The 21,528-nt window shown below is 47.7% G+C and overlaps 1 protein-coding gene across 12 annotated transcripts in view; it reads right to left on the minus strand.

Annotated features, from left to right (window-relative positions):
* The window catches only part of CAPN13 (calpain 13), a 59,439-nt gene that overhangs the window by 9,612 nt on the left and 28,299 nt on the right, over positions 1 to 21,528 (minus strand). For 10 of the 12 annotated variants that reach the window (XM_054060878.1, XM_054060879.1, XM_054060871.1 and 7 more), the window contains 13 exons: positions 20,598 to 20,772; positions 19,203 to 19,274; positions 17,509 to 17,594; positions 16,058 to 16,132; positions 14,976 to 15,142; positions 13,333 to 13,481; positions 10,240 to 10,400; positions 8,581 to 8,617; positions 7,399 to 7,461; positions 6,373 to 6,430; positions 5,277 to 5,344; positions 3,628 to 3,696; positions 2,497 to 2,575 (listed from right to left, as the gene is read on the minus strand). In XM_054060878.1, coding sequence (XP_053916853.1) covers positions 2,497 to 2,575; positions 3,628 to 3,696; positions 5,277 to 5,344; positions 6,373 to 6,430; positions 7,399 to 7,461; positions 8,581 to 8,617; positions 10,240 to 10,400; positions 13,333 to 13,481; positions 14,976 to 15,142; positions 16,058 to 16,132; positions 17,509 to 17,594; positions 19,203 to 19,274; positions 20,598 to 20,772 — 1,259 coding nt within the window. Of the gene's footprint in view, positions 1 to 2,496; positions 2,576 to 3,627; positions 3,697 to 5,181; positions 5,345 to 6,372; positions 6,431 to 7,398; positions 7,462 to 8,580; positions 8,618 to 10,239; positions 10,401 to 13,332; positions 13,482 to 14,975; positions 15,143 to 16,057; positions 16,133 to 17,508; positions 17,595 to 19,202; positions 19,275 to 20,597; positions 20,773 to 21,528 lie in introns of those variants that run through there. The other 2 variants (XM_054060872.1, XR_008448917.1) reach the window with 2 other exon arrangements.

The following is a 21,528-nucleotide window of genomic DNA, read 5'->3' on the forward strand; positions in this document are numbered from 1 at the left end:
AGCAAAGCATTTACGCTACAACACCACTGCGCTTTCTGCTGAAGAGGGAGACACCGCACGCCCATGCTGTTATGCAGTTCAGCATGCCTGGGATTCTTATTTTTTACATTTTCTCTTCCATTAGAAAATGGTGAAGGGTGCATTTCTTTTTTATGAGCTGATTATTCAGTATTTGTGTCACCATCTGTTTGGATGGAAACTGGTATTCAATTGAATGAACAAAAATTGCCTTTTTGAACTGTTCTTTTATTAGTTAAATAAAACTACCCTAAGTGCACTGGCTACGTAAGAGAAATTATTTAAGTATATTTTGAACTAAAAGCCAATTTACTAAACAAAAGAGATTTTTTCTGCAGCAAGCTGGACCAATAGCTTGGGTTTAATGATTCTTCACGACTTCATAGGTCTCATTTGCTCACTCTCAGTTTTCAGTGGCTCAGCTGGAAGCGTCAGATCTTTTTTGCTTTTTCTACCAGCTCCAAACTTTCCAGATTTAAATGAACTCATCATGGAGCCAAATGAATTGAATAAGCAGAAAAGAAAGAAATTATTTCTGTACACGTGTGCAGAGCAGAAACAGCAAGTGGAAGGGGGTTAGGATGTCAGCAAGCTCTAGGTGCAAGAGCCATGTTGGAGAAGGTCTCCAGCAGGAAGCAGACACACAATGTTGAGTATACAAATAGCGGAAATACAGTTGGGTTTAAGATACATTTAAAATTAAGACAAACCAAATTTTAGGGTTTTTCCAGGAGAAAAAATAATTTGAAAAAATCTAATTAATGAAGTTCCCTCTTTGATTCTGGTTTTAAACAACTGCCAAGAACAACTGTAGTAGTAAGCAATGAATCCTGTCTCATTTAACCTCTCAAAGGCAGTAGGAATTCAATCAAGCTCTCTCTGGAGAGCAGATTCCAGCAAGTATTGCAGTGCTGCTTATGAGGTGTTATAACCGTGCCTCACACCAGTAAAACACTGACAGTTTGGCCTGGCCAGTGCAGGATATCCCTGCTCTGAAATCTTCTCACCTGCAATGACTCTCTTAACCTCACCAACAGCATCAACATTCAGTGCTTTCTGTTCCCAAGACGTTTCAGTTCGGGCTGCTGTTATTTGTAAGGTTACTCCACACCTTTTGCCTGCTTGACTCTGGTTTCAGTCAAGCTTCAGAACACGGACTTTATGTTTCCCTGTTTTTTTTTTAATTATTGTGATGCATTTAATATTGCCAGCGGGGAGTTTGCACAGCCCCCAGGCCAACGCTCCCACACAACAGAGCAGCACCGCTGTGAATGCTGCCAGCCTGCAGAAAATCTGGCAGAAAATCTGCCCCTTAGTCATGCTTTGAAGCATTAGGACAACACTGAAATTAAGGCCACACATCAGTATTTTGCTGCGGAAAGCACTAGACACTGCAGGAAACAGCTGGCTGGGAGCTGTATTTAGACATGTCAGTGCCATTCCCGGCAGCAGCACCAACATCCTGAACTTTTTATGAGGCTGTCCGCTCCCTCCTGCTTAAAACTCAGGACAGGGATCATCCTAACACAAAGTCAGACTCAAACACAGCTGCCTGGCTTAGAAGGCAGCAAAAATAAGCTTATAATTTTCTTTTTCCCCCACTAAGAACTGCTTATGGCTTAGCACATATTGATTTTGCCATTTAACAGTGCCTTTTTATCCCTTCAAACAGCTGCACAGCTTTGGCTGCCAGGACTCTTCAATGTACGACTCTCCTCCCACTTTCACCCTTTAGCACCTCTCCTACAGAACGGACACGACAGCTTCTCTTTTGGCATTTGGCACACCAAGCACTGCACTCCTCAGGCAGGGGCTAACTCTGCCCACCTCCCAGCGACAAAATGCTGCGTGTACGTGCCCCGCACTGATGGCTTCACAGACAGCACTTCTGTACCTGGTTCCCCCTAGGGACACCCCACGAAGCTCCAGGCAGCCAAATGGGAGCGTCTCTACCATCCGATCACTGCTCAGAGCTGCATTTCATGCACAGAGCCTTGGGAGATGACCCAGCCAAAACATCCTGCTCACGTGAGGGCGTCCCTGTACCCACTGCACCCAACAGAATTCTGTGCAAATTTGATAAACACCCATTACCGTGGCGTCCCCTTACAGTGACTCAGCCACTGCCCCAAGAGAAACTGCAGGAACTGGGGCAAGTGCAAGCATCAACCGTTCCTTGCTCCGTTCCTCTGCTGGATATTCTGTCCGCGAGCAAGGGAGACCGTGAATAAGCCACTCCGTAGGCTCTGCCTGGTGCTGTGCTTCTCTGCGTCCCTGCCAGTGGCCCAGCTGCCGCACAAAGGGTTACTTCCTGAAAGATGCCTCAATGGCCTAAAACAATCCAGACCCTGGAGCAGAGCTGTGATCTAACTGCTCCTCTGTGCAATGCAAACAGCTTTCTCCCTGAAACTCTTTTTCATCCTTTCGTTCACTGCCACAGGAACAAGAAAGGGAGCTGCTCGGCACCTACGGACGTACCTGCTGTCTGTATCGCACTTCTCAGTTCAAACACATCAAGAAATCCAGAATTATTTCTGTCTTCCTTCCTGAAGATATCCTAAGTAAAAACAGTGTAAAAGCAGATTTTAAATTCATATCAGCATTCTCCAAATTTACTGCTACATCTAATTATGTAGGATGCTTTCCCTCCTTAATAAACAGGCTGTGAGGAAGTTCAGCAGATGAGATGGGTGACTATAGTAAGAGATGTGTTTCTAGCAGGCTCAGACAGTATATTACAGTATAAGAAATCCCAGTTTTGGGTGGGTGGAAGACTTTTTGCTCACTCTCCCTGGTTTATGCGTGCAGGCAGCAATGAGAATACTCACACCCCTAAAGGTAAAACAACATTGTCTATAAGAACCAAAATAAGCCACGAGTCCCTGTGTCCCAGACTGGTGTGGGGCCATCTCTCCCCATGCACCACTGAGCCCTGCAGGCCGTACTTGAGGTGCTGGCAGTGGGAAGAGCACCGTGGCCAGATGGGGAACTGGCACCCCACGTCCCAGGTGGCCTCAGACCACCTCCAGACGGCCGAAAAAAAGGAGAGCCCATCCAGCTTCGAGGCTTCAGGAAATCTTCCCATTCTGCAGCAAGACTGGAGGGAGAAGGACCTGACAGAGACACTGACTGAATTTAGGTGGGACCCTAAATACCAAGTTACTGTCCTCACTGCTTCCAGACCTAATGCTTATCCTGGAGCAGAGACATTTCTCCCAGGCAAACTTTCACTGGATCCTGTACATTTTCACTACACACTGCAGCAATGAGAAAGTGACATTTTTCAGATTACTCTGTTCAAGAATTCATTTGAGCTTAGAAACAAAAAGAGATTTTCATCGAATTCTAAGCCTACTTACCCCTCCTACCTTTTCCCATTTATTCCTCAATATTCCCTGCTCTAGAAAAGCCTCGGCTGCTCATTTGGAGCACTTCACACACACCACTGCTTCCTGAGCCCCAACCTTTGCCTGAGAGGATGGAGCTCTGACCCACTAAGCAAGCAACTGCACAGTTTTTGCCCCTGGTGCTTTACTCTCATGGAGCACCTGCACCCCGCTGAGGAGAAGCCCGAGAGCCCTGCACGGCAGACAGAGCAGCCCCATGTACCATGTACTTCATGAGACTGCGCCAGAGGGTCCCAAATTCCTGCAGGGTGAGTCGTCCGTTTGAGTTGAGCTGTGCATTTAGTTAAGAACTGAACAGTTAATGAGAGTGAAACCTGGCTGTCTGTGTCGCTGAGGATGCTGCCTTCACACAATGGCTTAAGATGCAGTCTCTTACATTTGTTACTTTGTGTTGAGAGAGCCAAGGGCATTTTTGCTCTGTTACACAAACAGGTAAATCCACCTTCCTTGGCACATTTTACAGCTGCTCATGCCTGTGCTCACAAACAACAAGACATTTCCACTTATAGGTGCCTTTAACCACATGGGAACCCACAGCGATCAGTTCAGCTGAGATTTGGTCACCGAGCACAGAGGCCCCTGTGGGTGAACACGACCCCGTGCTCCACAGGCACAAAGCAGCAGAGCAGTGGCTCTGGCTGGATCCTCTTGGATGAACAGGCACTGAAGGAGCCAAGAGCTTGAGGAGCCAACCCTGCTATCAGAAGGCAGTATCGGCCTTTGAGCCACACAAATGCCACAGGCAAGAAACCTTCCGACCATGAGCCTGCTCCCCTCCCTACACCATCTAGGAGTCCTGACAATGCAGCGCCTCAGCTAGTGCCGCTGAGGTGGCAAAAACTCCCTGAAAGCAAAACTCATCACCAGTGAGATATAAGCAGAGAAGCACCACTGCCATGAAACCTGAATGAAAAAACCTGATCCCGTCTTTACAGGGCACGACAGGTCACACTGTACACGAGTTGTATGCAACCTAGAGAATGAAAAATCCATCTTGAATTAAAGCAGAGCAGTGGCTTTGTCGGTTCTTCACACGTGCCGTGCATTCGCAGCACTCACTTAGCCCACGAGGGGCTCTGGGAATGGGGGAAAAGTCTCTCACTGGTGAGATGCTGAAAGCTGGAAAAAGAGAGGGACTTCCTGTCATTTTTGTTCATTCCCTGGCAGTTTGTAAGGGTCTCAAAATGCCTCAACATTATTTCAAGGCACGGAAGAAAAAGAGACAGTGAGCAAGCAAGGGGGAGAAAACACATGGGGAAGAATTTATGTCACCATGAAGAAGCCCTCTTGTTCTACAACAGCCAGCAATGCATTTCCAGCGTTGTCTTGTTAGCAGTAAAAAGACTGCATGATCCATCTAAATAGGGAAGGCACACTGGAAAGGATGAATGGCCTGCCAGGCAAGTGCCTGTGACTCGGCAGTGACAGGGCTTCTCGTCCTCACACCAGCTTTGCAAGCAGCCTGCTTGAGCTCCCATCCCAGGCCAGCGTGGCTGCAGCCGTGATGGAAGAGCCGACCCACTCCTGAGCTCTGTGCCACCTCCTCGCCTCGGGCCCTGCCCAGGACCCTGCGCCCAAGGGCGAAGCTCAGCCCAGCCCCAGCCCTGCAGAGGGCAAAATGAGAGCAAGGAGTTAGCTGGTAGCAGGTGGTTGACCCTTACCTCCCAGCAGAGACCACAGAGCCAGGGCACGCATGGCAAAGGCCCTGCATAGACGCGGGGACAGTTATTTACTGAGGACTGTGGATAATATTTACTTGCGGGTTCTCACACTGGGATGCTCAGCTCAGGCATAACTCAAGGCAAGGATGGACAGCACCAGGTAAGTTTATTGCTCCTGCTGAAAGGATACATCCATCAGAGCTAAAATGCCTCTGCATGAATCAAAGCTGAATCTTCCTCCCAGGCTGGTCATTCCATCTGCAAGGATTGACAAAAAAGAAGGAATCGGCAAGAGCGAGGTGGGTGACAGAGGTACCAGGTCATGTTCAGAGGGCAAGGAGGACACAAGCATGAAGGCTCATGCAATTGAACTGCCTCAGATCCAGCTCAGGGTCTCAGACAGCAGCAAGGGCTGTGTGCCAGGTCCGCTAATGGAATCTGACGTGTCTCAGCCTGCTCTTCCCTCGGGGGCTGCACCCTGTTTGGGCTCACAGGCAGCTACTGCACCGTCTCTGCCCACCTACCTGCCCTGATGGAAACTATTCCCTCTTGAAATACTGGAAATGACAGTGGCAAGAAAGGCCATTTATGCTGAATTAGTGAGTCCTAGGAGACTTGTGCATGACTGAGTTGATTTGAGCACTCCAGCTGTGCCCCTGTCTCACGCTGTTTTCAAGGTGGGCAGGTTAGGAAGGCTGGGCCATGCTGGAAGCCAGCTTGAGGCCTCGGCAGAGGAGCAACGCAGGCCGGGGCTGAGCTGGGAGGAACTGGGTGACAGTGAGGAGAGTGGGAGGCACAGTTCCCCAGGGCACTCACTGGTGCAGCCCAGCCAGAGACTGAGTTCCTGCTGGAACTGGTGGGGTATGGAGCAGAAAGCGCGCTCCTGGGGTCTGCAGGGACACCCAGGGAAAGGGCAGCACGGGGCACGGTAGGTCTGCAGGGCAGAGGCCACCCCGCAGCAGAACTGGGAGGGGAAGGTAAAATCTGGCTGTCAAACAGATGCCCAGTTTTGCTGATGGCCACGCATTAGAGTCTGTTAGCAGGTGGTCTGGGCTGCAACCCCTTCTTCATGTGAACATTACTTTGATTTAGAAAAAAATAAAGCCAAACTGTTCCAGAGGAACCCTGGTTGAGGCACTTCTCATTCTTCAAGATCCCACAGCACAGTAAACCGCACTGAGGGGGGGGTTAGGACCATCGGGACAGCACTAAATTCTCTGCCTAATTCACACTAGGCTAAGGACAGGGAAGCACCGAAGACATTAGCTGGGGTGTAAAAGCTTTACCTTGCAAGATCACTTCATTAAGGAGTTGTTGCAGCTGCAAGGCATCGATAGCTGAGCCCTAGTGCAGAAAAAAAATGCAAAAGAGAGGTCTGTCAAAGAAAAAGTTTTCTACTGTGTCACTTTTGCCCCAAACTTCTTTTCTCATACACTTTGGTAACCAGGAAGGACCCCTGCTCATAGCAGAGCAGCAGCAGCACCCCTGTGGGAACATAACAAGGCCCTCCATGCTGCTGGGCCAAACCTTGTCCTCCTCCACCAGAGTCTGCAGGGAAGCTACAGGTGCTCCCCATCACTGTGGGGTATTTCCAGGGAATGCTTGTGGACTTCAGCAGCTCCTCGCTGGGTGTTGCCATAGGACAGACAGGCACAGCAGAGTGGGCTGGGAGCACTGATGCTGCTGGTGCTCGCTTCCCCCTGAGCCACCCAGTCCACCCGTGAACCTGACTCCTGTCTCTGGGCATCCGTCGTGGCAGCCGACATTCATTTTCACCTCCACACACTGATACAACGACTGACCGCGAGAGGCCCGTCTTGCAGTGACTGCTGGCAGTGGATTTTTTTCCTCTTGACTAAGTCAAGGAGTTCTTTATAACAGTTTATTAAACCATTAAAAGCATCTCCTGTGAACACAGAGTCTGGCTCAGAAAGAGCAGGAATCAATTACTCAAACGCTGACTGATGTCTGGTCTCAAATGCCGCAAAGGCAAATGGAAAACGATGCGGATGAGACGGGGGAATGCTCAAGGCTTTCTAATTGCTTTCAGCAAATAAACAAACCAAAGCCAAAAAAAAAGAGTACACACTTAAGCCCATCACCAGCACATCTATCCCAGCTGAGTGTCCCATATTTCTGGGGTTTGGCAGGTCAATCAATACTGGTTTCAGGGTACCCATTTGAGGATGGGAGCTCCATTTCCACAAGACATTTTTCTAAATGGATTTGTATTGACAACACAGATCAGTTTTCCTTTTTGCAAGTCCACATGCCTTTTTTATTTTTCCAGAAATATGTTTTAGATAGGATACCTGTGTAGCATATTTTAGGAAGGCAGCCTTATAGGAGCTGTCCCGGTTCTGGTTTGATACGTCCTGCATCAAAGACAAAGGACACACATAAATAATTCATTTACAAGACAGCAGGAGGCACAAATCCATAGATCCAAGCAGCACTTTAGAAAGGACAAGGAATGTGCAGTACAGATCGCAGTTTTAACCCCCCAAAAGTCAAGCGGACTAGGAGCGAGGAACAGCTACTGAAATGAAGGAAAAGGCACGGATGGGATGTCATCACTTAGAAGAAGCAGGAAGGAGCAGCACAAGGCCTGAGGAAGAGAACAGAACACATCCAAGGGGGAGTTCAGCAAGTCAATACATAAGCACAGAGATACAAAGCCAGACCCTTATTATGGCCTGTGGTTGAAACAGTGATGATTTGTGTGAACCACGCAGATAAAGCAGGAATTGACTTTTCCTTTCTCTTGTACCTTCTCAACCCTAAGGCAGTCTTGGCTGTACCTGAGCAATTGCAAATCAATGGCTAAGTGATTACTTTCAGTCTTGCACTGAGGAGATCTATCAGCCACTATAAGGGGAGTTATCCTAAACATTATAAAGTTTCCCAAAAAAATCTAAACCTAAGCCCCAATGCTTTCAGCTCGGTGTGAGATAATTCACACCAGCAAAGCCCAAATATCGGAACAAGAGCAAGTAATGTGGGTCCCATCATCTGTCCAAGTCAAAACATCGGCTAATGACAACAGCCAAGTAAACTGACGGGCTTGTCAGTGGAGAGAAGCCACCATTCACACTACCCCTCCAACAGGACATAATTGCAGGCTGGAAAATGAATCATGAGGACAGGACTCTGTCTTCTGTTCTCCTGAAGCAGCTTTACACCTCTGGCTTCAAAGGCCTGCGCCAAGCTTGTGCTGCTCTAGCTAACAGCCTCTCAGCAGCAGGATCTCGCAAGCGGCCACTGAGCCTCTCCAGAAGGGCACACAAGCCCAGTCACCTGCTCTCCCAGCAAGGTCACAGAGAGCCAGGACAGAACTCTGGGACAGGTATGGGGTAGAGAAAGCAGAGAGGAGCAGAGTGGTGTCCAGTAGGGGAAGAAGGAGAGCAGTCAGCAGAGGGGGCTACAGAACGCTCAGCTCCCAGGAAAACATTCACCACCACAAATATCTACAATCAGTTTTCCCACACTCTTACCATTGGCAGCAGTGGGCTGGGCAGGGAGTGTAAGCTCCTAGAAAAGAGTTACAAAAGATAAACTGGGAGAGAAGAGGCCTTTTTGGGGTGTTGATTTGCAGATGTGAACAAAGAGAGGCACCAGCAGGAGAACATACTCAGCCCGTGGCCCCACAGGGTGCTCAGCACCCATACCTCCCAGCCTGCCCCAGTTCAGCCAGTCACGAGTCAGCAGTTCAAGCCTGCTGCACCAGTCACGAGTCTCTCTGTACATCCAGCTGTACTCCAGGTGTGAGTCTGTGGCTGTTCTGGGGCTGCTGCCACAGATGAGCCAGCCATGCTGGCACCAGCAGCAGAGACAGGGTAAGTTGTCTGACTCAGAGCATGCCAGGACTAACCTCACCACACAGAAGACGGGGCTGCCCTGCCCTGAACCACATGAAGCTTTCACCTGCTTTCTCTTTGCCTAGTTTAACAGTCAGGAATAAAAATAGCACCTGGGCTATTAAAAGGCAACATCTTTTAAATGTCTGCACCCTACTTGAAATTGGGTTGGGATCCCCATTGCTTCCGAGACTCACTTAGCAGTAACATTCAGAACCTGAGATTTGCTTTTGGTACATAAATTAGGCATGGCAGATGCTGGGTTTGTAGCATTTGAGGTACTGGACAGGCACGTGCTGCAGAGACCTACAGGAGGAGGATCCCCAAGCCTGGCCCAGCTCAGGAAGGGGTCCAAGTGTCACAGGCTTTCCTTGAGAGACCTGCATCCCAAGGCTGAGCCATCTTGTGCGTGACTCACCATGCCAAAGGCAGTCCAACGCAGAGCACACACTCTCATATTTGAGTTCCATAACTAAAGAGTCACCTTAGTCAGTTATGGGCTATTTTTGCCAGACCCCAAAGCCTAGAAAGCAACCTCATTATTAAGATAATAAAGTGAGGTAGGAGCTGCAATCACCTACTCTATAAGGCTTATGAAGGAAAGCCACTGCATAGTTGATGCTTCAAGGTCCTTTGGTAAGGCTGAATGCTGCAGCTTGCTCTTTACATAAAGCACATCCAGGTATTTACATGAATATGCGATAATAGCTGCCTTTGAATGAACTAAGATACCATTTTTCCACCAACTTATCTTCAAGGCCTCTCTCACGCACAGGGAGCCCTGCCAGCCCATCTGTGAGGCAGCTGGGTGAAAGGATCAAGGCTTTTCACTGCTCTTTGCTTCTGCAGGTTCCACTCTGAGCAGAAAGGGACTTGATCCATCTGGTGCCCAGCAGCACAACACAGGAACCACTTATATATAACATATAACATATATATAACATAACCACTACTAAGAAAAATAAGCTCTCAGTGCTCTGTTCACCAAAGAGAGATTTCCCCACAATGAGGGTCTATATCTCACAATTACTGCTCGCTTGTGCAGCTCATTCTACCCAAGCTGGGACTCTCGGTGGCTACAGATGAGCTATCACCCTGTTCTGCCACGGCCACCCCCATGCATCCCACTGTACAGCTGATTCCCCTCCACACGATGCCTAACACTCAGCTGTGTCTTCCCAACACACTCCTAGAGTATGTTAAAACCAAATTGCCCCATTAGTTATCTTGACACTAAACTGCTTAATCCTGGCATGCTGTAAGTCTGGGGCCCGTAAGGAGTACTTATCGCCTTACTCATTGTAGTCCTGAGTCTTCATGAAAACCCGCAAAAGAAATTCAAATTCTTGGTTCTCTGTCGTAGCAGGAATGACAGCATAGGTTCCTGGGCTCAACGTGAAACAGTTGGTCACATCTCGAGTCACGGAAAAGCTTTCTTTCAGAACTTTGGAGTTCTCCTGAAAGAAAAAATATAGCTGTCTACCTCCGCTTTGTGCCAGGAACCAAAGTAAATCAGAAGCGCACCCCCAGCAGTCTTACAATCCCTAAGCTCTCTAAACACACATTGCATCTAATGTGCCTTCACCTCCCCAGTGGCAGGAAAAGCCCATCCAGGTGACGGATTTTATCCAAGAACACATCAAAAATGTACAAGTGTGGAAGAACTGAAAGAAATAGAAGGCAAAATGCACATAAGTGGATTTGAAGAGAACTTCAATTAACACAGAGCAGACTGGGGTCCTTGAAGGAATCAAGGATAAACTCTCTTATTATACTGAAATTTCCCTGAGAACTAGCGGGATTTAGAGTGGTCAGAGAGCTCCCTAAGCATCTCGTCCAGATGAGAATTCTTCAAAAATCACAACCCAAACCTTCCAGCAAGTGTCACCAGGAAACAGAATAGTCTGATCTTTCTTCTGTTATTCCAGTATTTTTGCTGAGATGAAACAAATATAACGCGACAGCCATTACTGTGATGACATGTAAAGATAGCATAATAAAAAACCCTTACTAAACACATTCCCCAAAATACATCAGCGTGTATAAATTCCATTTAGAACGGTTACATAGTGTGGCAGAGTTATTTATGAGCCATGCCTTTGGGAGAAAATAACATAAAACTGCTATTTTGGGAGAAAAAAAAGATGACTACTGTTACAGACAGCTGGGAGCTACGCAGACTGCCGAGTGTTATGGGTCGGCTCTTGAACAGATGGAAGTGGGCAGTGCCACAAAGAAATAAATGGTGTGATCCTTTTTCCACTTTTGGGTCTCATTCCACGTTCCTTCTGGTACATGAGATAAGAATCAGCCTCTGTCACAGAACATTAAACTTCCCTCACAGCCATGAATTAGCACTCCACGTCTATATTTAATCAAAGGCTTCCTAGAGCTATCAAACACATCCATTCTGGATGTGCTGCATTCCCTCTCATCCTACCACAGGATAATACCCTTTTTTACTCCACAGCAACAATTTAATGGATCTCAAGGTGTACCGAACAATGAACAATGCTGCTAATGAGGAATGGCAGTGAAGGCAGTTGAGGCGAAGCCACGTGAATCTTAGCGATCTCTCTCTCCTTGCACAAAGAAAACTGCCTGGAAATATTCATGCAAAGCTGCCACCTGGGATTGTCCCCAGGCACAGAGGGTAGGAAACAAATGGAACAGCGCTGGACACCTGCCCTGGGTTTGGCTCCCGAGCTTGGCTTAAGCCACTACCCAGGCAGAATGCTGGTCTGGCAAACCAGCTCTCAGGTTAAAACACTTCGGCTGCACGCCTTGGGGAATATTTTTGGTATAATCTGCTGTGTGGGTGTGTACCAGTATCATTATGTTACTAAAAGCTATGGTGTGACAGAGCAGCACGAGAGCCCCCTTCTCTTCTCTGGCCAGGTGCTCCACAGCAATCCAGTGCCGCTGGCAGTGGCCCGTTCTGGCCATGCCCTTCAGCTCCTGCACTGGAGATCACCCGGAATCAGCCCGAGGACAGTCACAGACTGACAGCCCACAAAGGCCGCATCTCATTGACTGTCATTCAGCCTTGGAAATACACCCAGAGAAAGGAAAACTAAATGAAGACACCTGAGAATCAAGTGGAGGGGAAGAAAGACGTTTTAAATATAAAGCAAGAATAGAGCAAATCTGTCCTCTAGTTTACTTCCTGATTAAGCAACCTCTTTCCAAGGGACCCCAGACCTGTGCCATCCCCTCCTAGTAAGGGTCCAATCTGTCAAAGGTGAAACTACTCCAGGTGAGCATGCATCGTACAAGAGCACGCAGGGATCTCTATGTCTGGTGACTGTTAGGGGACAGCTGATGAGAACACTGAAGGAGTGAGTTCCCCATCTACCAGGAGAAGCAGCTGCTTCCAAGTGGCACAGCTGGCCCCATGGAATCCTGCAGAGATCATATCTGCAGTGGGCAGAGGATCGCCTTGTGTAGGAGATAGAGAGTTCCATTTGCTGGAGGGATGCTCTTTTTATTACATGTTTTATTTCTCAGACACTGTTTTATACGAGCTACAAACCCATGCTCTGCCTTTATGAGGAGCTGTTAGACTTAAGACATCAACTTCTCAAAGTCTGGGTCTAGGACAAGCCTCTCCAGGAATCGGTAGGGTGCGAAGTTTGGGTCATACCAATCCTGACTTCCTTTTGTTTTTCAGGTTAAGATCAATCCCTTCCCACTCCCCTCAGCTGACAACAAAACCACTTTAGAACCAGCAACCATGCTTTCCACAAGCCTGGCAATGCTCTGACAACAGTCCTTGAAATGGCAGCTCCCCGAGTGAAAAAAACCACAGCAGGGAAACTGTTGTGGAGGTCCAGGTATCTGAGTGAATTGCCTGTGTTGATTAAAACTGCGGTCTTGAGCAAAGCCTTCCATGTATTTTGCAAATGGGTTTTCACAGCATTTCTGGGATGGAAAAGGGATGATGAGTAAGATAGGCCCGCTTGGGGAACAAGAGGCCATTCTCCTCCCTCCTAGAGCTCGAGTACAGCTCAAATGCTGTGGTTAGCACTGCCTGCTGTGCATTGTGCCAGGCCGGCAGGTGTGTCACCAGCACTGCTGGGCACAGAGGACATTGCCCTCGCATCTCCTGTAACCTGGGGACTCTCTGCACTTCCTAGGGCTATTTTGGGATGCTACAGAACTGAAAGTTCAACATTTTCTCTCTTAAGACATAGAATAAAGGAATGTAAGTCTGCCTAACTCTATTTGTCCTGTGATGTTCTAAGATAGATGGCATCCAGAAGTCTACTCCAATCACCAACTGCTCTCCTCTTAAAGATCAAAAGACAATTCAGTCTTTCATTTCCACGTAAGGGTACAATAAGCTGCACAGAAAACAATCGTGCCTACAGGATACCCGGTTGTGCTTACCCCAGTGATCAAAAAGCCAATATTCAGGCGTTTTGCATCTTGCTGATCCGCAGCATGTTTTCGCATGAGTGAAATGACGACATTATAAGTTTTGGGGTCATAATCTGGCACTTTGATGAAATACTGCATGTTTGTAGAAACTGCACCTGCTGAGAAAGTGTTAACAGATTAACAGCAGCGACACAGATATCCCAGTCCCAGCAGTGGCGTGCTGTGTAAGATCTTGCTTACATGGACCCCAAGGAATAGGTAGGTACTGCTCCAAGATCCTTCCAAAACAACAGAGCACTGCAGTCTGTGCATTACCAACAGGAGCTGAGGCATCTGGAATTAAACTAATTGTGCATTAATCATTCTAGAAACCTCTGGCAAAGTCATAAGAGCCGGGCAGATTTCTCACCCCCCCTACATCTGCTTCACCTATTCGGCACACTTCCCTGCGGGCAGAAATGCAGCGATTCTTCATCAGCTGCTTGACACAGTGGCCAAGCTGGAAAGGACTGCGGCTTGGAGAGCACAAAAACATAAAAGAAAAAGATGAAATGGTGCAAAGCGATCCTCCCCTTCCTCTCTGTTAGTGTTTGTGATGGACAAGACAGAGTGGTGAGCACCAGAGAGAGAAGTCTTCTTCTTGGTCAAGGTTTTGTTTAGCAGGAAGTATTCCTGAAAAGAAAGCAGTAAAATGTCCAGACTGGGGAAAAAGGGGGCTGAGATGGCAGCACCTGCTTATACTAGACTAGACTTCAAGTCATGTAGCTCTGCTGGGTGGCCTTGAAAGCTGCAGTTTAGCCCAAGGTCATGCTCGTACAGGAATTTTACTAGAGGGCTGGTAGGAAACACAGCTCCAAGGAAGATGGCTCTGCCCCCCATGCTCTCAGTTCAGCCCCCACACCTCCTTGCTCAGTCCCAGTGCCCGTGGGGTGCGGCAGCACAGGCATTGCTCTGCCACCACTCCTTGAGATGAGGCCATCAAGGTTAGGAGGAGAAGGCTGACACCTGTAAGCCAAAACACGTTTGCTGCTAAGTCAGGGGTCAGCGTTGCAGAAAAAAGAAACCCCTTCGCTGACTGCATGACCATCTTAGATCGAAAACACAAAGCCCAAACAGTGATACAGCTGTAAAAAAATGAGAAAAGTTAGGATAAAAAAAAACCAAAAACAAATACTACTGATAATCAGAGATTGTGCTGCCAGAAGAGTCTTTGCACAGGCAGCAAAACCGATGGTCTTGTCTGCTCAAAGGCCTTTCCACCTTCCAAAACAGAGCTTTATAGCTTTCGTTCCGTATCCATTTAATTTCAGAGTATATCTCACTCTGTAAAATCAGCTACGTATTTGCCAGACCAGGCTTCCTGATGAGGTCCCTAGTAACACCTACCGCAACTGGCTGAAAGGAGACAGACAAGCACATTTTTGTTTAAAGAGTTCAGGGTTTCTAAATCACAAGTCTCCTGTTTTAACCCAACAGCCAGCGCTGATGCTTTGTTTCTGCCTCATTAGCTGATAGGTGCAAAAATGGGAAAGGGCAGGCAGTAACAACTGGCAATCAGTGTTCCTGCCATTCGGAGCTCAGAGCGAATATTTCATGGTGAGGACCAGTAGAGAGGAGAGGAGGACAGGGTGACAGCAGTGAGCCCTGATTACCTGGGGAGTAGTTGTTCCTTCCTGTGGCACGCACTGGACTCCACAGGCTGACGTGCCTCTCCACAGACCATGTGGTGCAGTGCTGATCTCCGAAGTCCAGAAATACTGGGGTGCTATTACATATGTACAGCCAGGAAAACTGCTCCCGGAAGTTTTCACAGGACATCCTGCAGAGGAAGAAGAAACCTCACCCTTGAGGCCGAGACACCGGCCAGGTACTCACATTCAGCCCTGCCCACTCCAGGGGTGGAACGGGATGATCTTTAAGGTCCTTCCAACCCAAATCATTCCATGATATTATGTCTTTTAAAGTGGATTAGAGGGCACTACAGGCTGTAGCTGAACTGGCTAACACCTTGCAGAAAAGTATCAGTGTATCAGAGTATCTCAGTGTATTTGGGCTGCCCAACAGTAGCTAAAGCTCCAGGGAAATCACAGAGCATGTTCAGTAGCACTTAGCTGTGCCGTCTCCAGTACATCTCTGCCACTGCACCTTGCTTTGTCCCTCCACAGCATTCTGCCATGCACTCACGCTTTGCTCAAGCCCACTGCATTTCTCAGACCAGCCCGCTGCTCCCCCGCGTTCCTCAGAGCCCTGCAATGCAAGTGTGCACTTTCTGAACAACAACAGCTTCCCTAAAGAACGGCTCATGCATGGCAACATTGGACCTGAGGGTAATCACAGGCAGTGAGAAAACACAAGCACCTGTGGAGCAGCCAAGTGCACAAGCTCTATGCATGGTTCCCTTCCAGCACCAGTCAGTCCACGGTTTGAGCCAAGCACCTTGTGGGGAAGGGCAGTGTGACAAAATGACTGAGTCTTGGGGAGCTGGGTTTTTAATTCTCTCCTTTCTCATTTTTTTCACCAGTCTGTTACTTAATCTTGGCCAGCTCCGTTTCTCCAGCTCTTGTTTTCTTTGAAACCAGGGTGTCAGGACAATGTCCAATTTGCTCTTTGCTCACAGCTGACACAGGGAGCCTTAAGCCATCGCTAAGAGCAGAGAACTGCCTGACTGACTCTTTTTCTTCATAATGAACATGAACAGATAACCTGGTAGACGGAAGGATTTATAGGGAAATACCAGAATTCTCCATCATCCTTATTCCTGAGGAGGGTTTCTCTGTATTTAGGTTCAACATGGTCCCACTGAGAAGAGCTGCAAAGAGGAACAAATCAACAAGCAGATGTGAGGCACAATTTTCCATCTTCCTGTCCAGCCTATTCCCCTAACTAACCCATCAAGACATGAGGGATCAGGAGGGGTGAGCAAACTGCACGTTGGGAACAGGGCTGTGCTCAATATCCGCACAGCCAGGGCCAGCAAACAGCCCTGTGCCTTTGTCTGTCTGAGCAGCCCATCCTGGCATGGAGACTCCCACCTCCGTTCTCCAAGCCCCACGATGAGTGGGGGCAGTGATGCACCATGCATTGCACTCTGGAGTGCTGACACTAGCATCGATGTCTGGAAGGCACATTAGCCAGTCAAATGCGTTGTTTCCAAGCAGCATGTTTATAATTAAGTGATAACTGTAATTTCTGCAGAGCGCAAGATAAATAAACAGAGCACGAATCAATAATTTATTGATTTATGCAGCTTACCTGTGAACGCGCTCTACTGACATTTCAATCATGGTTAGGATTACAGTGTGCCCTTCCAAAAAGTGGGAGGAGGCTGGCTGAGCAGATAGATATTATCCCAACCTTAAACATGTCTGCACCACCCACCAACCCATCCAGATGCAACGCGCGAGTCTGGCTTTTCTCAGCAGAGAAATTATGAGTATTCCTAGCAACAGTGAGAAATGGGATGCTATTAAATCATGGAACAGTGACATCCAAATGTCTCTCTAGTCAGGAAAACACTGACACAATCCCACCAGGAAAACCAACATCTACTTATTTGCAAAAACACTGTTGCAGTCCTCCTCTGTATCATTCCTTCCCTCAAGAAAGAGAAGTCAGCTTATACACACAGCAGCAGAGGTCCCTGCACCATCAAAGCTGCAAGGGGGATCCAGAAGAGCAGTTCAACCCATCCAGCAGCACTTTGCCTTTGCTATAACTAAGGACCCTTTCAGTCTCTCTGTGTTCCATACTGCATAAAACCACTGTCCCACTCTCACGGACTCAGCTAACCAACCTCTTCCCAGATTCAGACCCATGGGAGAGGAAGAAGGAGCAGGAAGGTGAATGCATGATAGCTGTAGAAGAATTCAACAGAAGCAGCCAGACAGCATCTGGGGGCATGGCCAGAGCTTATTCCACATAATAACAACTCTTCCACCCACAACTTACCTAGAAAAAATAGACAGATAGATAAAAAATACAGGCCTGGCGAGGAGCACGTATAAACCCAATGCTGCATTCATTTTCCTTGGACTGGATTTCTGTGTGCAGCTGCTTCGCAAATGGAAATAACTCTTATAATTCATAGACTTAGAAATGTCTTCTTCATTATAATGGGTGCAAGGCAGAGATCCATTATAATAAGCCTACAAAAGAATGGTTCTCCTTATGGCTTTAAAACCATACCCGTCGCTCCAGGGCCCCTTCCACTCTCCATGGCCCCATGGATTCCAGATCCTGATTATGTGTTTCCAGCCATTCTTGTAGCGTATCTGTAAAGAGGAAATAAAAATAAACCAGAACACTCAGTCACAGCTTTTCACAATTGTGATATTTAGTGAGGAGACAGGTAATAAAATGGATTTCCTTCTATACCTCAAAGGCTTGGTTTGCCTTCTGATCTCACTTCTGATCTCACTTGACTGCAGCTAAAACCCAGTGTCTTTGGCTGGTTTGTAAAGGGATGATGTGTGGGAGAAAGCTGTGCCCATTGTGGTTTCCTGAGGACAGTGAATAGCAGACAATGAGGAAAGCAGCAGCATTCCTGCCACACCAAGTGACTTCAATGGCCTCAGGAAAGTCCAGTGCCTAATCCTGCACATCTGCGAGTCAGCAAAGGCAGAAGCTTTGGGGAAACAGGCCACCAGACTGCCTAGAGTGCAAGTCAGCACAGAGGGATGATGATAAACAGAATCCCTGTCTCAATATCTGCAGAACTGTGGTTTCCAACAGCTGGAGCTTTTGTGCCTCTCCTCGTGTTGTCACTGCTTTAAGCCAGATGCAACTCATGTTCATGTTCAGTCTCCTCTGAGATCCTGGCCAGCCTCAAACCATTCCCCACAGGACACCCCCTGGACGCCTCAGCACTCCCACAAGGGGGCCCAAGACTGCTCCTCCCCTCTGCACACATCATGAGCATAAGGAGCCGGAGCAGCCTGCTTCCTCGCCAACAGGATCCTTCCACCCCTGCTTGGGGAGAGCCATCTGGGACCTTCTCTGGTGCTTGGCAACACCCATTATCCCATTTCAGAGCCTCTTGGCCACAAGCAATAGTCCTCCACACTGACTGTGATGATGGCACCAAACATGCCACGGCCTAAGGAGCTGTGAGAGAATGCCAGGTGAGAGATGGGCAACTACTAAAGAGAGGGGGAGAAAATAGCACAAGGAGAGTAACCTCCCCTTTCCAAAGTACTTTAAGTTCCTAGATTAAAATGTGTTGCAGTTATTTGGCTTGACAGCGTAGCCATTGTTTGGTTTCTGCCTTGGCCCTGCTCGCTGTTAACACTCCCTGTGTGCACTACAGCTTACTGCAGTAAGCCACACTGACTTTGGGTGGGAAAAATTATTTAACGTCTTTTGATCTGTGCGATAAATTCATCCTGGTTTCAGCTCAGCAATACTAATATCTAGCCAGGAGAAGTTCTGCACGAATAAAGCAACTTTAAAAGATGGAGAAATGCCGTTCTCGGACCAGTAAGTCATTTACTTTTCACACAGTAATTTCTGGCAGCTTGTGATGGAGCTGAACAAACGTGGATTTGCATTGTATGACAAATCGCAGCACTTCAGCTAGTACTCCCATTTTAAACAGAAAACTGAATGTTTTAAGAATGAGCTTGGAACGAAAATCCCAGAAATTCTGTATTTGCTGTTGAAGTGTCCCAAAACGAAAGTGAATTTAAGTTGTGTTTTTCCATTAGAAAAAATGATAGGATTCAGATACCCTCCCACCTCCTGGAATCTGAACTGTGTGCTTTCAGCAGTCCTTCCTCAGCATGAAGCTAATTAAAATTCCTCTGAATGGATCAGCAATGTGACTGTCCTGTAGTGGATCTCCAATACAAGACCACCAGACAGGAACAAGTCCTTGACCTTACCTTCACAGCTCCTGTGACAGTGTAGGCATGACCCTGTACAATGCCATTCTTCAGCATTATGTTCCTCTTCAGCTGCAGAAGGGAGAAAGCACAGCTTTTAGCCCTGCCACACTGCCAAGATATAGCCATCAACGCTTAGAACTACCATTTGGTACAGCAGAAAGAGAGACTTGTTTTGCATACAGCAGCATCTCAGATACAGGGGCTCCAGAGGAGCGCGACCTTTGTTCCTACTCTAGCTATAAGTAGACAAGTAAATTTGACAAAACTACAGGTCTTCAGATATTTGCAAGTTCCTCGGTGATCCAGTGCTGCAACAACCACATACTGACCTGGAGTGTGCCACTTGGAAGATCCTCCAGAATCTCACTGCCACACACAGCCCAGCATCAGCTGCTGGACCAGGCACTAGAGGAGCAAAGCCTCACACTTTGCAGTCCTCCCTTACATGCTGTAAAGGAAGCCTTAGCAGCTTTTTAGCAAGATACTTGCTGAGTATCACAAAGCCATAAGCAACTTCCCAGCATTAATGTCAGTAGCCTGCAAATAACACTACAGTAACAGCATCCTCTCACAGGACAGAGGTGCATTTTGGCCTTGCTAGAATCGATCACAAAGCTACAAGACCAAAATTGGCCCTGCTGCAAGAGAATACCACTGGAATTAGCTAGGAGAGAAGCCACAGAGTGTCCTCTGATAGACCAATCCATCTACATTTACGCCAAAGCCTTTACATTACTTACTGCATAACCTTATCTACTTTCTGTTGCCAAAGTCTCTCCAGAGCATCCATACGCTGTAACTATGATGTTACACAGAGCGGTTATGTACCTCCTTTTTCATAGAATCATAGAATGGTTTGGGCTAGAAGGGACCTTAAAGCCCATCCAGTTCCACCTCCTGCCATGGGCAGGGACACCTCCCACTGCACCAGGGGGCTCCAAGCCCCATCCAACCTGGCCTTGAACACCCCCAGGGATGGGGCAGCCACCACTGCTCTGGCCAGCCTGGGCCAGGGCCTTCCCACCCTCATTGTGAAGACTTTCTTCCTAATATCTAATCTATGTCTTCATCCTTATCCTATCACTACAGGCCCTTGTAAAATGTCTCTCCTCAGCTCTCCTGGAGCCCTTTTCCGTACTGGAAGCTGCTCTAAGGTCTTCCCGCAGCTTTCTCTTCTCCAGGCTGAACAACCCCAACTCCCTCAGCCTGTCCTCAGAGCAGAGGTGCTCCAGCCCTCGGATCATCCTCGAGGCTCTCCTCTAGACCTGTTCTAACAGCTCCATACACTTCTTATGCTGGGGATTCCAGAACCCGACACAGTACTCACTCAAAAGAGCAACCTTTCTGCAAAGATGTCAACCAAGAAAAGCAAGCTCCTTGCCTGAGACTCACCTGGCCAGAGGTGCTACACCCCATCAGGCACTGGGATCTGTCAGCAGCTTTCAGTATCTCCTCCAGATCAGAAGGAGGATCCTTCAGTGAAAACTGCACTTGGACTCCGCCTGTGAAGTCAATTAAGGCATCCGAAAGGTAGCCTCCATGCAAGTTCTGGTAGGAGCCCCGTAACCTGGTGGAGGAGATGTCAATTAGTCCTTACACCGTGCTTAAATAAACAATATGCAGGAATGGTTCCCAAAAAGCAGTGAGCCTGTGGTGTGTAGACACTGTGGCCGAGTAATGAAAGGAGATGTGACTGAAAAACACGTCCAGACACAGCACATGCCCTGTGGAACGAATGAGAAAAGATGGACTTTTCCCTGTGTAATCACTCACACCTGAGGCAGCTGTCAAGTCATTTATGAATACTGAACACAATAAGGTGCATCTCATGCCAATGCAAACAACTTATGGAGATGACCTTCACCCCATCCTGAAGTGTCTGGTTTTCTTCTGCTGAAGAGAAAGGGAGCCAAGGGTGATAGGTTCAAACGGGTGTTTCAGATCAAATGGAGCTGAACTGCTAGTTTCTACTTGTATTTTGTCATGGCTCTTGAGGAAAATCCCTTTTGCAAATGAGAAATAGGAAGAAGAGAGAGGTGGAGGTGTTTGCCCATGCTCCCAAGGCAAGACAGAAAGGAGTTTTCAGCACCGTTCTCAATTCTCCCTGTTAGGGTGAGATAATAGGATAATAATTTAATATTGCCAACACACTCCTCCTTGTTTTCATCGTGTGCTTTTTATGAGACAGCAAATAACCTGGAACACGCTGTACTTAGAGCAGGTAGAGCATGCCGTTAAACCCCACCACACACACTGTATTTAACAAATGTAATCAAACGAAGTCTCCTAGCTAATCGTGTTTTGAAGGGTTGTCCTTGTCCTA

Source organism: Cuculus canorus, chromosome 3 (assembly GCF_017976375.1).
Source record: "Cuculus canorus isolate bCucCan1 chromosome 3, bCucCan1.pri, whole genome shotgun sequence".
NCBI lineage: Eukaryota > Metazoa > Chordata > Aves > Cuculiformes > Cuculidae > Cuculus > Cuculus canorus.